The 14965-nt window shown below is 45.5% G+C and overlaps 1 protein-coding gene across 9 annotated transcripts in view; it reads right to left on the bottom strand.

Moving 5' to 3' along the window:
* The window catches only part of TESK2 (testis associated actin remodelling kinase 2), a 130918-nt gene that overhangs the window by 1908 nt on the left and 114045 nt on the right, over positions 1–14965 (bottom strand). For 7 of the 9 annotated variants that reach the window (XM_060306124.1, XM_060306122.1, XM_060306129.1 and 4 more), the window contains 6 exons: positions 11779–11925; positions 1869–1951; positions 1558–1642; positions 1217–1300; positions 917–1003; positions 86–203 (listed from right to left, as the gene is read on the bottom strand). In XM_060306124.1, coding sequence (XP_060162107.1) covers positions 86–203; positions 917–1003; positions 1217–1300; positions 1558–1642; positions 1869–1951; positions 11779–11925 — 604 coding nt within the window. The remainder of the gene's footprint in view (positions 1–85; positions 204–916; positions 1004–1216; positions 1301–1557; positions 1643–1868; positions 1952–11778; positions 11926–14965) is intronic. The other 2 variants (XM_030869959.2, XM_060306140.1) reach the window with 2 other exon arrangements.

The following is a 14965-nucleotide window of genomic DNA, read 5'->3' as shown; positions in this document are numbered from 1 at the left end:
CAGCCCTAGAGGGAAATCCCCCTCCCCCCACCATCCTAATATCCTCCCTTGGGGTCAGGTTGGACAGTCTGGTCTAATCTCTTACCTTTGGCTGTGGACTGCAGCTTCCTGTCCCTCTCCAGCTCTTCCTCCTCTAGGCGGCTCAGAATTTCCTCCAAGATCTTCCCAATCTCCACAAAGGATGGGCGCAGTTTGGGGTCCATCTGTAGTCATCCACACCAGCCATTAGCCCTGCCCTCCCATCTTCCATCCCAAGGATGGCATTTGAGTCTGTCTGGCATCTTTTAAGATTCAGATGTGCATCTAAGAGATCTTTTCTGAAGGCCCCAGACCACAAGAGTGAGTCCCAAAATTAAGGTCAGGGAAGATGCTATTGTCTAATACCCTCTCCTATCTCAGCAGCCTTTCTGTATATGTCTTATCCCCTTGTTTGGCAGAGAACCCTCCAAAAGGGTATGTTCACATTGGTTGGTTCTATTCTTTGTTGAGTTCTGCAGCTAACATGTTTCTGGAAGCTACCTGGACAAGGCCCACCTACCCCCTTAGTCATAACAGGTAGGTCCAACCCCAGAGCTATATAAAATAAAAGCTAACAAGAGCTTTTCTCACGAGTCTTGGACCAGCTGGACGCACAGTCCAACTAAAACCTGACCGGAGCTCCATCAATATCTAAGGCAAGGGGTGGTAGGTCTACACTACAAGCTGAGGACAGGATAATACAAAGCAATTTTCCTTTCCTTGGTCCAAGGCTCTGGACCAGAGTCTGGCAGGCCTAAAGGAAGGAATGTGGGCACTGTCACTCATCAGTGAAAAACAGGTCCCTGTGAGGCTAATTAGCAGCCTCTCCCTAAAGTCCTAACCAGGTGAACAGGGTTCAGCCAGCCCCAACCAAAGCCAGGAGGAAAAAGATACTCACATTACAACAGTTGAAGGTGAGCTGCAGAAAGTCTGGGGGACAGTCTCCCACCATGTGCTGGAAAGCATCGTAGTCCAGCCCGAAATTCTGTGGACGGGTATGGTGGGGAAGGACCAGGGGACATTGGTAGCCAGGTCATTAATCCCTCCACCCATCCTGGCCTGCTCAGGAGAGTCTGGGAACTGCCCCAGAGAAGTAACCACAGACTAAGTTCCAGCAACTCCACCCAAGAAAAAAACAATTCCATGGCCTCAAAAGCAGCCCCATCCCAGTGGCACTGATCCCCATCCTGTAGCTCACCTCTGTTCGGGGAAGGTAGTCTGGATCAGCCTGTATGCGGGCGATGATCTCACAGAGGATGATACCATAAGAGAACACGTCCGCCTGGTGGGAAGTGAGATCTCAGTTTCCCTCTCAATGGGGTGAGAGGTGGGGTTTCTGTCCCTCATGTCCACTAGCCCAGGCCTGGGCCCTACTGTCCATATTTCATTCAATTCATTCACTAGGCAGCTGACAGGTACCAGCCCTGTTTCTGGCACGAAGGATGTAGATCCTCACCCCATATATGAAGTGTGACTCAGGACACTTTCTGCTAAGAATGGATTCTACAGAGAACCACACCTTGGGGTCCCCAGACTCACCTTTTCATTGTAGGGCTCATCTCGGAGAACCTCGGGTGCCATCCAGAAGGGTGAGCCCACCACAGCCAGCTTCTCACTCCCCATGCTGTGGGGTGAGATTACACGGAAAATGAGCTTGCCGCTGGCAGGTGCAATGAGATATCTGACCACTGGGAATTCCTCTCCCCCAAGGATGGGCACACACTAGAATTGACTGAATTTAGGGAGCTGAGGTTGGGCTGTGACCAAGTCCTGGCCGCTGAGAAGGAAGCTGGAGTCTTCCCTTTGCCTCAGTCCCTTCTGTGACCCCAGCACCCATTAAGGCTACCCACCTGACATCAGGGATCTTCTCAGCCAGGCCAAAGTCACCTACCACTGCAGAGTAACCATTCTCATCCCTCTTTATCAGGCAGTTCTAGGGTTCCCAAAAAAGAAGACAATGTGGCTCAGAAGTGGGACCAGCCAGCCATAGACTTTACCACCACCCCTCCCTGCCATAGGGCACCTTGTCCTCTGTTCCTTGGTGAAACCACACTCTTGGGCTGACCCCTGTGGTCAGACTTGGGGGCTCTGATAGCCATGTGAGATGAGTTAGGCCTGGATCTTTGGTGGCTGCCCGAGGATTATATCATGCTCCAAACAAATATTTATCTTACTTTCTATGTGCTAGGCATGGTTCTAAGTGTCAGAGATACCTCAATGAACAGAAACCCTTGTCCTCTTGGAGCTTACAATCTAGTGGAGGAAGACAGGCTATCATCAGGCCCCTGGCCTCCCTTCATCCTTCCCTCAGAACATAGAGACCCAAGCAAGGCCAGGTCTGATCTTGCCAAGTAATGTAAGCACAGGACAAGTGCCCAAGCCTACACCAACTTACACTGCCCACAAGATCACAACCAACCTCTTTTCTGGCGTTAAAATTCCATGACCTCTGGGACTTCCCTGGTGGCGCAGTGGTTAAGAATCTGCCTGCCAATGCAGGGGACACAGGTTCAATCCCTGGTCCGGGAAGATCCCAAATGCCGTGGAGCAACTAAACCTGTGAGCCGCAACTACTGAGCCCACGTGCTGCAACTACTGAAGCCCACGCACCTAGAGCCCGTGCTCCGCAACAAGAGAAGCCACCGCAATGAGAAGCCCGTGCACCGCAACGAAGAGTAGCCCCTGCTCGCCGCAACTAGAGAAAGCCCATGCAGAGCAACCGAGACCCGATGCAGCCAAAGAAAAAAATTCCATGATCTGGCTCTAACCAACCAGCTACCAACCTCCCCATGCCTTGGTGCCCCTATGTGCACATCTTCATCCAAACTTGTAACAGACAAGCTTGATTTGGGAAGCCTGAACAGCCCCTTCAAACCTTTGCCTTTGCTTATACTGTTCCCTTCCATTTGGAATGTTCTTCCAATTCTTTTCACTTCAGAAAATTTTGTGTGTTTTAAGACAAGCTTACCTTTCCAGTCCTGACCTCTCCAGCTCTCACCTTCATCTCTCTCTCATCTCAACTCCTTTAACCCCTCTGTGTCATTCCCTCTTACAGCCTATCAGAGGCCATCAGCTCCTCAGGAGCAAGTTCAGGTTTGGGCCTTCCTTCCTCACAGTATTCAATTCATGAGAGAGGCTCAGGACAAGCTCACTGAACAAATGCTGCTGTCTCCCGAGAAAGGATGACCCAAGTGACTTGAAAATAAGCACAAAGCAGCAACAAACTCTCCCCAAATAGCTGCATTCAAAATGGCCCTACACCACTCTGGCTCAGGAGGCAACTCACTCTGCCCACCTTCCTCCAGAGGTAGCAGGGAGCAGGGATCCTTGGCTCCCAGGGACATTTCTGGGGCCAGCAAGGCCCTATATCACCAAACCAGCCTCCCCCCTTCCTTGCCTTGGCCTCCAGTTGCCAAGGCATTGCCAAGTCACCTGCTTACTCCACATCAGGTACAAATTAGTCCCTTACTCTGGCTTTGATGTGATCACACTATTCTCTCTTTCCCTGAGTTGGAAGGGAAATGTGATTTCACGTAATGTGATTTCATTACATCCTCTCCTACCCTTGATTCCTGGCAGACATAAGTGTCTCTGGCTTCTAAGCAGGACCGTCCTTGTGCTTGTCCTGGCTTTGGCCTTCCCATTAGTCCACTGGCTCAGCACTCCGCCACCCTCACCCCAGCTCCCTGACTTTACTGTCTGTGAGAAGACAGGCTCTAGGCCAGCTTGTCTATTAGACAGCCAAAGCCTAGGCTATTGGGCACTGGCTTATACTGGCTTATGCCACTGTGAGGCAGTGGCACCTCAGATCTGTCACTTGTTTTTCTCCCCTCCTCCTCCTCTTTCACCAGCAACTCAGGTTCCTGTCTCCAAGGCTCAGTCTGAAGTCCGATTTACTATTTGCTTTATAGCCCTCAGAAACAACCCTGTTAAATTCAGCTTAGATTCAGCAAGTAAGGAACAGAACAGGACCACAGTATACTGCCTTTGTCAAAGCTGTTCAGTTTCTGCCCCATCTTCACATTCATGGAGACCTCTTGTTCGCTCATTGTAAACCACCCATCCAGGAGGAAGTGACTTCATAGTAGCTTCTCTGAGCAGCTAAGAAATGACTACGGCAGGGATGATCAGGGCCCTACAACATGGGGCAAGCCTGCCTAGCCCGGTCTGCCTCTGGTCTGGAGTGTGACCACTGCCTCTCTTAAAGCTTCTCCACAGCCAACAGCTGGGCATTAGAGCCAAAGACAGAGATGGGATACTGAAAACCAAAAGAGCAAACTTCAAGAGTCTGTATCTGAGGCGAGAAGGAAAATGGAGAGCAACTCTGACCAAGATTAGTTCCTATAGGGTTTTTCAATAAACTCCTGAGCCTGCCCTTAGTGGGGTCTAGGCTAGTGAAGTTTGGCTGGCAACACTTGCTGTTTTTAGTTCCTTATCTCCCATTCCTTCCTCACTGGCTTCTGCTGGAAGTGTTCTCACTGAGGATCCCCATGAGTTCTGTGGCATTAAGCTCAGTAGACAAAATCAGTCCTTATATTACTTGATCTTGCTGCTGTTGACATTGCTGATTATTTTCTTCAGCATTTTTACATATGATTCAGGAATCATATTAGTACTGGGCATGCAGAGACTAAGCCGTTGTGGTCCTGGAGCTAACAGACTAGCCATTAGAGGCTAGTTACAGGCTATTCTTGTTCCTTTTGATTCTTCTCTCCTGGCTTCTGTGACACTATGGATTTCCTTCTCCACCTTTACACACTCCAATGCAGGCCCTAACCCACGAGGATGATGGTCTCAGGGTTCTATCTTGGGCCTACAGCTTGTGCTCTATTGTGGAGGCTATTCCACATTTCTAATTACCACCTCTGTGCTGATGACTCCCAAACGTATATCCTCGGCACTGACCTTTATCCTCAAGCTTCAGCTTTGCACATCTCATCTATTTCTGGACATCTCCTCCTGGATTATTCACACTGAACTCCATTCATGCAAACCTGAACTCATCTTTTTTCCTCCAAAACTAAAACTCTAGCTATATTTTTATGTCAGCTGGCACTGCCATTTTCCACCCAGTTTGCTAAGCTAGAAACTTGAGATTCAGCCTAGACTTTTTACTCTTACTCCAAGTAATTTTAGCTTCTAAATGTTTTTCAAATTGGTCCCTCCCTCTTCATCCCCACTGCTATTACCCTAGTTCACATCCTCCCCTGAATACTGCAATATTCCAACTGGTCTCTGTGGCTTGGGCCAGGCTTGATCTCCATAATCCACCTTCCTCATTTCTGCCAGTATGATCTCTGTAAAATGCAAATCTGCATTACTCCCCTACTTAAAAGCTGGCAATGACATACTGTATGATTCCATTATATGAAATGTCCAGAATAAGCAAATCCATAGAAACTGATAAAAGATTAGTGATTGCCAAATGCTAAAGGGAGAGGAGAACAGGGCATGGGGTTTTCCTTTTGGAGTGATGAAAAGTTTTGAAATTAGCTAGTGGTGATTATTGAATATACTGAAATGTATACTTTGCAAGGGTGAATTTTATTTTATGTGAGTAATATCTCAAAAAGCTGTTACTTTAAAAAAGCCACAATGATTCATTTCCTACCTAGAAGATAAAATCCAATTAGATAGTATATGATCAGACTCCTCTCTTTTCAATTCTTATCCCCTACCACTTCAGCTTCACAGTCTGCACATCAGACCGTTTATGCCTCTATGCCTTTGTTTATGCAGTCTTGTCTGGTCTGGAATATAACCCCCCTCCATACATACAATACTTACTAAGCAGAATTCAATTTTCAAGGTTCAGCTCAGGCATCACCTTCTCCAAGAAGTCTTCTCTGTACCCTCAGGTTGGGTTAAATATCCTTTTTCAAAGCACCCTATGCTTCTCCTCTCTCTAACCTTAGCATTTGAGATATTATAATGAAAGTATCTGTTTCTATAGTCCCTTCCTATAGCTATAGACTGTAAGCTATAGACTGTAAGCTTTAGCAAAGCAGGGATGTCTTAAGAGGGAAGTGGCCTAGAGGAAGTGGCCTAGAGAATACTTCCTAGCCCCTTGGGCAAAGGAAAGACTGTCTACTTCTGTCTGTGTGGTACCTTACGAATTATAAAACGTTTTTCATAAACATAATCCAAGTGATTCAAACAGCATTGTCAGATGGGCAGATCTGAGATTTTTACATTTAAGATGAGAAAAGTGTAGCTTACAACTGTAAGTGGTAAAGATGCAGGTCTCCTGATTCTAAAGAGATCCCTCCTAATGATTTTGGCCTCTCCAGAGGAACTGGCTAAAAAGCTTTCCACTAGAGACAGCAAGGCCATGGCAGGAACAATGTAGTCTTAAGATAGCAAAAGGGGCCAGGGCCCATGGAGAAGGCAGCACTGTTTGTGCAGGCAATACAATAAGACCCCTTCATCTGGGATGCTAACCCCTACCTCCAACGTTGGTTAATCCAAGGGCACCTAGTGTAATGCTTGCATTTCTCACCCAACTTGGACATGGCCCCAGTACAGACTATTTGACTACAGAGTACAAAATATGAAGCTCAGACCACTGTGGGGTTCTGAAGAAGCCAGACTAATTTTCAGGCTGTGTGGGATGCAAAGTCCACTAAATAGAGGATGAAGAATGCTTTATTCAAAAGTATGCCTGGAATAAGCAGCAGACATAAGAAAGGCCCAGTCAGACTTCCGTGAGGCGACAGGTGACCTTTTCAGGTTCAAAGAGGAGCCCAGGCACTGCTGCTGCCTGGCTCCCATTCTTCTTTGTCCTACTCCTATTATAATACATCACACCATAGCAGAGAGACTTACATGTTTGCCTCATCAAGGGAAGGGAATGATCCCATTCATCTCTGTATCTCTAACCTAGCACAGACACACAGAAAGAACTTAGCAAAAGTTTGTTATATGAAAGCCTGGATAGATGACTGAAGCTTCTTTCAAAAGCAGGTGAAAAGGCATACACTAATCATACATTCGACTCTCCATAATGGGGACTGAGCTGACAAAAGACTCAAAAGGTGGCCATGAATGCACTTCTGGAAGCCAACACAAATCCTTCAGAACTGGGCCAGAGTAGACACCTAAGAGCAGATCCTGAGGTCTCCTAGAACAGCTGTACATTCAGTATTGGCATTGAATAAAACCACCTGAGCGGAGAAATGCCAAGTCCATTTGTGAGTGTTAGCTCTAAGCTAAAGTTATTTCTATAACAACAAAAAAGGCTTTCCATGTGCCAACAACTCTCTCCACTTATCCCCAACAAATTCACTCCATAAACCCACTTAGAAAGAAAGTACTGATTCTACATCTCAAGAAGGGTTAAAAGTTTCTTTTCATACCACAGGGAGAGATCAGAGACTGAATTGCCCTCCTAAATGTCCCAGAGACGGTGGCAGTCCAAGTCTCAAAAGATTATCTGGTTTGCTGTAATGTGTCCCATCCCTTCCCTTCCCCTCCATCCCACCATGTGATCCCCTCTCTTTTCTATAATTCTTGGGAAAAAATCTACTCACATATCTGTCTCTCCAACTTGACTAAGAGCCCATGGATGGTACAGATTGCATTCTAGTAATTTCTATGTCCTCTAGTAGCACAGTATAAATGGTTCCCAAAGGCTGTTGATGGTTCTCTTTATAAAAAATGACTACTTGGGCTTCCCTGGTGGCGCAGTGGTTGAGAATCTGCCTGCTAATGCAGGGGACACGGGTTCGAGCCCTGGTCTGGGAAGATCCCACATGCCGCGGAGCAACTAGGCCCGTGAGCCACAACTACTAAGCCTGTGCGTCTGGAGCCTGTGGTCCACAACAAGAGAGGCCGCGACAGTGAGAGGCCCGCGCATCGCGATGAAGAGTGGCCCCCGCTTGCCACAACTAGAGAAAGCCCTCACACAGAAATGAAGACTCAACACAACCAAAAATAAATAAGTAAATAAATATTTTTTTTTAAAAGAATGACTACAGGGTGCCCTAATACACACTCTCTACCTCCCACCAGCATTCAACTTTGTTTCTAATTCATGCTCTCTTCAGTCTCTGAAAATTGGCATTTTCTGTTCCTAGTTGTGGGGTATAGCCTAAGACCACAGCTAGATAGGCTTTTCACTCTAGTGGAATGGCCAGAGTGGATTCTTTGGAGTTAAAAAAAAAAACAAAAAACCATTCCCACCCCCCAAAAAACACAGCAACCAAGAAGAGAGGTATAATTCACACTCCTAGGGGAAATCCAAAAAGACTAGTGGTGCTTGCCTGATCCTGGGCAGTAACGGTATTAAGCAGAAAGAAACTGCTCTCCCAGCTGCCCCTAAGAGCCAAGGCTCACGTACAGTTGTACCAGCCACTCCTAGCCTGTGTGTGGCTGTTGCCACTTCTTGATGGAGCTCAAGAACGGAATGTTTTTAAAGCCACACTGCATCCCACTTGCTTCTAAGTAAATCATCAGCATCGCAATAATTACAAAATTAGACAGAACAGCTATATCTGACAGACTCTTCACTCTTGAAAACAGTACTGCAGTAACTACTGATGTGTGAATCCTACAAAGGCAATACTGCTTTCAACAGGCACTCTGACTGGAAACCAGTGATCCTCTTTGCCGCTACCATAGGCTCAGGATCATTTGGAAAAAGGCATGTGCTTCTCTCTATCCCGGTTTACCTACCTGGAACACGCTCCTACTACTTTAAATCCTTCCTGTTAGCTCTGGCCTGAAAAGCCCGGACTGATCACTCCTATGAGGTCAATAGACTGGGGACACTCAGGACCCAAGAGCACTGAGGTCATTTAAAGAGGTGGGACAAAACTGGGTGTGGGACTCAAAGTCTCAGTTCTCAAGCAGATGTTTTGGCCTCTGTGCCATCAAGCACATTCTCTGAAAGAGGGCCAGGAAGCCCCTACTCTGACAGGCTCTATATGTTAGGTGCTAGGAACAAAAAGGTGAATATGAGCAGCACTTGAGAAACTCATGTGTTGGTGGGGGACACGGACACAATAGAACCATCAAATAATAGGAAGTGTACACGCTAAAATATAAGTAAACCTTTTATTGTCCTTAAAGAAATCAAACTCAGACCCAAGGTTGACAATAAGGAGATAATTTGGAAATTTCAAAGCCCTACTCTGTCCCTTTAGACTTCTCCCTTGGGCTTCTCATTCTTATGGTCACCGTCACCATCACACAGGTCTCCTGGATGGGGCTGCTCTGGTCTAGGTGGGGACACACCACCTTCTCCTTAATCTCTGCAACACTATGAAGATAAAACATTTGGACAAAACTTTACCAAAAGCTCAGAGATGATAAAAAGGGCAATGAAGTTTTTCTTCAACTTGAGATTCCCTAGAGTGTACTTCCCAGCCTGTCTCCAGGTTGCAAAGTCATTTGTTCTCCCCATCCCCTAAAGTTCAGACCCAAGAAAGTACAGCCCAGTGATACCAGGGAGTTCTTCCTCCTAAATTCCTAGTTTCTCATCTCAAGCCAACTGACATGGGAATACCCACTCCCTATTAGGAAAACCAAAGGATAGTGGTCTTACCCTATAGTTCCAAAAAGGTTAGTCATTTTTACAATACATACACTATGACAATCCCAGACAGAATCACACTTGGACACTAGCACAATGGGACAAAGTGTTTTGGGGGCACTGAAGAGAATATGATGAGTTCTTAGGAACTCATTGGTAGTGGAGGACTTTCCTCCAGAAAGCCTAGCTACCTAGCCTAGTGATCTTTCCTTTGACTGAAAACCTACAGTCTATAGCTAAACACTCAATTATAAAATGCTATGAACTATTTTTCAGTTATTTTCCAACAAGACTACCTCTGGTCAGAAATTATCTTTTTCAAATATCCCTTCATTCATGGTACCAGGCACCAGAGACACTCATGTAGGTGTACAGGAAATATCTGTGTGACTGACAGATAACTTGTCATGACCTCCCTCCACCTTAGAAGAAATGATGCTCTCTGAGTAGGAAGCAACAATTTGATATTTTTTTATTTTAATTTAATTAATTAATTTTTGGCTGCATTGGCTCTTTGTTGCTGCACACAGGCTTTCTCTAGTTGCAATAAGCTAGGGCTACTCTTCGTTGCAGTGCGTGGGCTTCTCATTGTGGTGGCTTCTCTTGTTGCAGAGCATGGGCTCTAGGCACGCAGGCTTCAGTAGCTGTGGCACAAGGGCTCAGTAGTTGTGGCTCACGGGCTCTAGAGCGCAGGCTCAGTAGTTGTGGCGCACGGGCTTAGTTGCTCCGTGCCATGTGGGATCTTTCCGGACCAGGGCTCGAACCTGTGTTCCCTGCCTTGGCAGGCGGATTCTTAACCACTGTGCCACCAGGGAAGCCCCAGCAATTTGATTTTAGTTGCATGCCTAAGGTGAGAGTATACTACCAACTTAAGGCAGTATCTAAGTTGATACAACCCCACCCATTTGCCTGGAACAAGTGCAGTTTTCTAAGTTTTGAGTTTCTAAAACGTTCTAAGGAAGGAGAAAAGTCTGATGAAAGGAAATGATACCACCTTCCAGGTCCCAGCTGTCCAACTGTCCAGTCCTTGCTTATACCAATGAAGATAAAGGACTCCTCACAACTAGGTCTCAGCTGGTCACCAGATTCCACCTGCCACTCTTATTGCTCCTTTAGTAACAGTGCAGCTGACTACAAATGGCCCTGCCACACCTAGGGGCCCTACAAGCACCTCCCCGAAGCTATTTTCTGTGTAGTACTCACAAACCAATGGCCAGGGTCCCTTGGGGACAGTACTGCTGTTTGGAACACCAGAACCATTCTAATGTGAGGTAGCAGGGACTCACTGCTCTAGGCCTTATTGGGTCTGAGAGCACAGCCTGCTTTCGTTCCCTTTGCAAACTTTTTCTTATAACAGGTTCCCATACCCCTCATCCATGACAGAAGAGCTGTAGGAGTATGTGTATGCATGTGCGTGTGTGTGCATATGTTTGTGTTGAGGGTGCAGAATGAAATAAGAGCTATCCTTGGGCAGGTACAAAACTTTTATAATACCTCCCTAGAAGACTTTAAATCAGCTCTTGGACAGAAGTTATATTAGATGATTTATAGTTCCCATATCAATGATCAAACAGTACTATTTATATAAGCCTTGTCACGTGATGTCCTGTGCTACTTGGCCCTGAGGTGTCTGCCTTGTAGTATGGCCAACTTCCTCTAAAAGCAACTCTTTTCTAACCTGGTCACACAGCAATTTGGACAGCAAGAGAATACTACAGAGACCAGCTGACGCCAAAGAGGAACTGGCAGGATGGCAGAAACTCAATCACACAGAAAGAAAATGGGTCAGTACATTATGGCTTTCAAAACCTACACTTAAGTGACTAAAAATCACAGAACTCCTGCTGGAGGCCATGGGACAGAATACTAAGAGACAGGCTCCCATATTGCCTTGACTGCTGTCACTCCTATAGGGCAAGAACCTCTTAAGTGTCCTCATGCCATCTACTCCTGCAACACACATTCAGGACCTGAAGCCAAGAGTGAAGGTTCTCAAGATGTATGTGTTGCCAGACTCAGCAATGAAAGGTACCTACCCGCTGTGAGCCGAGATTGGCTTTCTAAGGACTAGCTGTACATAGTAATAAGTTGTATCCTCTGTGATTGAATGTTGAATTTATAAGAGATCTCCATCATATTCAAGCACATTAATGACTAGTTTCTTAACACAGTTTTCTTCGTAATGGAAGACAGTGTCTCCAAGAGTAGTGCATGTAAAGCCTTCGTACCTTAGATGTGAGGTCCCGATGGAAAATGCCTTTGAAGTGAAGGTAGCTGAGGCCCACTGCTATGTCATAAGCCAGTTTCACCCTCACAGTCCAGGGCAAATGCAGGTTACTGTCTAGCAACTGTTCCAGGTTTCCAGAGTTGATATACTGCAAAACAGAAGGAAAACCCAGCTACCATTTGTCAGGAATGCTTAGGGTGGTGGTGAAACCACTAAAGAGTAGACACCTAGAAGATAAAGACTGTATTTTTTTTTTTTGAAGTTACTGAGGGCTTATTCTGCATCCAGGCACTATGGTAGGTGCTGCACCTTCCTTTGAGAAGATCACAATCTATTAAGGGATATAGACAGACAATATAATGTAGTAAATGCTAAAAGATGGCTTTGTACAGGTACGACAGCACTGTGCAGCATAGAGGATAAAGTTACTAACTCAGTCTAGGCATGTCAGAGAAAGCTGCACAAAGGAAATAAAGGAGTCCAAAGGATGACTTGGGGGAGCAGGAAAGAAAGTCCACACAGAGGGAGCCACATATGTAAAGTTATAGGTGAAGAGCATGGTGTATTCAGGAAACTAATTTACTCAATATGGCCAGAGTGCATGAGAGGAGAGACGGGTGAGGCTGATATGCTTTGCTAAGGTATATGGACTTTATCCTGTCTATAAGGAACAAAAGAAGCCTTTTAAGCAAAAGAGCAACATGTTCATGTTTGTTTTTTAAAGAAAAGATTACTTTAGCAATGGTATGATAGATGGATTAGAGTGGAGAATACGGAGAAGGGAAAATAGGTTAGGAGATTATTGCGATAATCCTGGTGAAAGAAGAATGCCTGAGTTAAGGCAATAGTTGAGGCACTGGAATAGAGCAAGATTCAAGATTTAGATGGCAAAGTCAAAAAAAACTTGATGAATGCTGGATGGGGGGATAAGGGCAATGAAAAGCTCCTAGGTTGATCGCAGGCTACTGGTCCCTGGGTGCCATTATTAAATATCCAGAATACAGGGAGAGGAGCAGGTTTTTAGAAGAGGCAATGTTAAAAGATAGTGAGTTCAAGTAGGACATGTTGGGTTTAAGGGCATGTGGAGATGTCCTATAGAGAGTCAGTTTGAAGTTTAGGAGTAAAGTCTGGGCTACAGACTAACATTTAGGAGGCAACGACAATGAGCTGAAGTAGTCACTGAGGCTAAGGAATGTATGGAGCTGCCCAGGGGTTAACATGTAAGGTGGGAAATTACCAGAATCCCAAGCAACTGTAGCATTTAAAGGAGCAGGCAGAGGAGGAAGAAGCAAGCAAGAATGTCACCACAGAAGACAAAGGAGGAAAACATTCCAAAGAGGAAATGACCAATAGTATCAAATGCTATAGATCAAGTAAGATGAGCCTGAAAAGTGTCTACTGAATTTGCAACTGAGAAGTCACTGGCAACCATGGCCAGGGCAGTTACAGTAAAGTGGTTAAGACCAGAGTAAGATCAAAGTGAATTGAGGTGTGAGTAGGAGATAAGGCTAAGGGGAAATGACATGAAGATGTACTCTTTCAAGAAATTTGGGTGTTCGTCATTCCTACATACCCATGAAGAGCTGCTTTGCCCTTTTTTTTAAGAGCAAATAAGCCTATTTATATAGAGATAATAAATAATAATAACAAAAATAGCAGCAGCAGCTGCAGCTAATATTTATTTACTTGTTACTTGCTTTGTGCCAGGCACTACTCTGAGAACTTTCCATTAATTACATCATTTAATCTTCATATAACCCTAAGGTAAGTGTACTATTATCCTCATTTTACAAAAGGCATTTAGACATTAAGCAGCTTCCTCAAGGTTACCCAATTATTAAGCAGCAGAGCCAGGGTTCCAACTCAGGCAGTCTGGCTCCAGAGTTCATGCTCTACCCCTACATTACACTGGAGAGCCATGGTGTCTGGGTACAGAGAGCCTCATGCAGAACAGGAGCTCAAAATTTTTTGCCGATTAAATTCATGAATTTATTCAAACCTTACATGATGTATTATCTCCCTCCTCTTTCCAAGGGAGAAAAAGGGGAAAATTCCTCTAAGCCTAAAATTAAGCTCTTAATACCTTTTTGGAGTGGGGGTGATATTGAATTTATAAAAGACTAGGGAACCTAATGGGAGAGAAGGCAAAAAATCTGAATTTTAGGGACTTCCCTGGTGGCGCAGTGGATAAGACTCCACGCTCCCAAGGCAGGGGGCCCAGGTTCTATCCCTGGTCAAGGAACTATATCCCACGTGCCTGCTGCAACTAAGAGTTTGCATGCCACAGCTAAGGAGTCCGTGAGCTGCAACTAAGGAGCCTGCGAGCCACAACTAAGGAGCCCGCCTGCCACAACTAAGACCCAGTGCAACCAAATAAATAAATATATATGTAGGGCTTCCCTGGTGGCGCAGTGGTTGAGAGTCCGCCTGCTGATGCAGGGGACACGGGTTCGTGCCCCAGTCCGGGAGGATCCCACATGCCGCGGAGTGGCTGGGCCCGTGAGCCATGGCTGCTGAGCCTGTGCGTCCGGAGCCTGTGCTCCGCAGCGGGAGAGGCTACAACGGTGAGAGGCCCGCATACCGCAAAAAAAATATGTGTGTGTGTGTGTGTGTGTGTGTGTGTGTGTGTATACATATATATATATATATATACACACACACACACATTTTTAAATCTGAATTTTAGTCCAAGTCTGCCTCAACAGCCATTTTACTTTGGACAAATCAACTAATAAGGCTACCCTTCAGTTTTCCCACATAAAAAGTAGGTATGATAATCCATGATCCATATTACTCACAATGTTATTATAAGAATCGAATACAAATACATGAAAGTGCTAAGAAAAAAATATAAGTTCCATATAATGAGATTTTCTGATGTGGTAACATAGCACCAAAAAGAACCAGTTGGGGGCAGCACGATGCAGCACTTCAGATCCTTGGATGAAGTCGATCAGGTTTGGCAAGGCAGAGAGAATGGCTAAAAATACGCCAAACTTCTCAAAAGGGAAACCTGTTGATCTGCTTCATCTTGCTTGATAATCCAGCTTTGGAAATCTCAAAACGAGGTATAACGACAGCATTAGCATAGTGCCCTCGTCTCTTCACTCTAGTTGAATCTGTTCACAGTTTACGTCTGAGGTGCTCACTTGCTAAAAAGAAACTGAACTTGCAAATTCCAAGCTATA

Source organism: Globicephala melas, chromosome 1 (assembly GCF_963455315.2).
Source record: "Globicephala melas chromosome 1, mGloMel1.2, whole genome shotgun sequence".
Classification (NCBI taxonomy): Eukaryota; Metazoa; Chordata; class Mammalia; order Artiodactyla; family Delphinidae; genus Globicephala; species Globicephala melas.
Note: the sequence above shows the minus strand (reverse complement) of the source record. Positions and strands in the feature narration are given on the sequence as shown.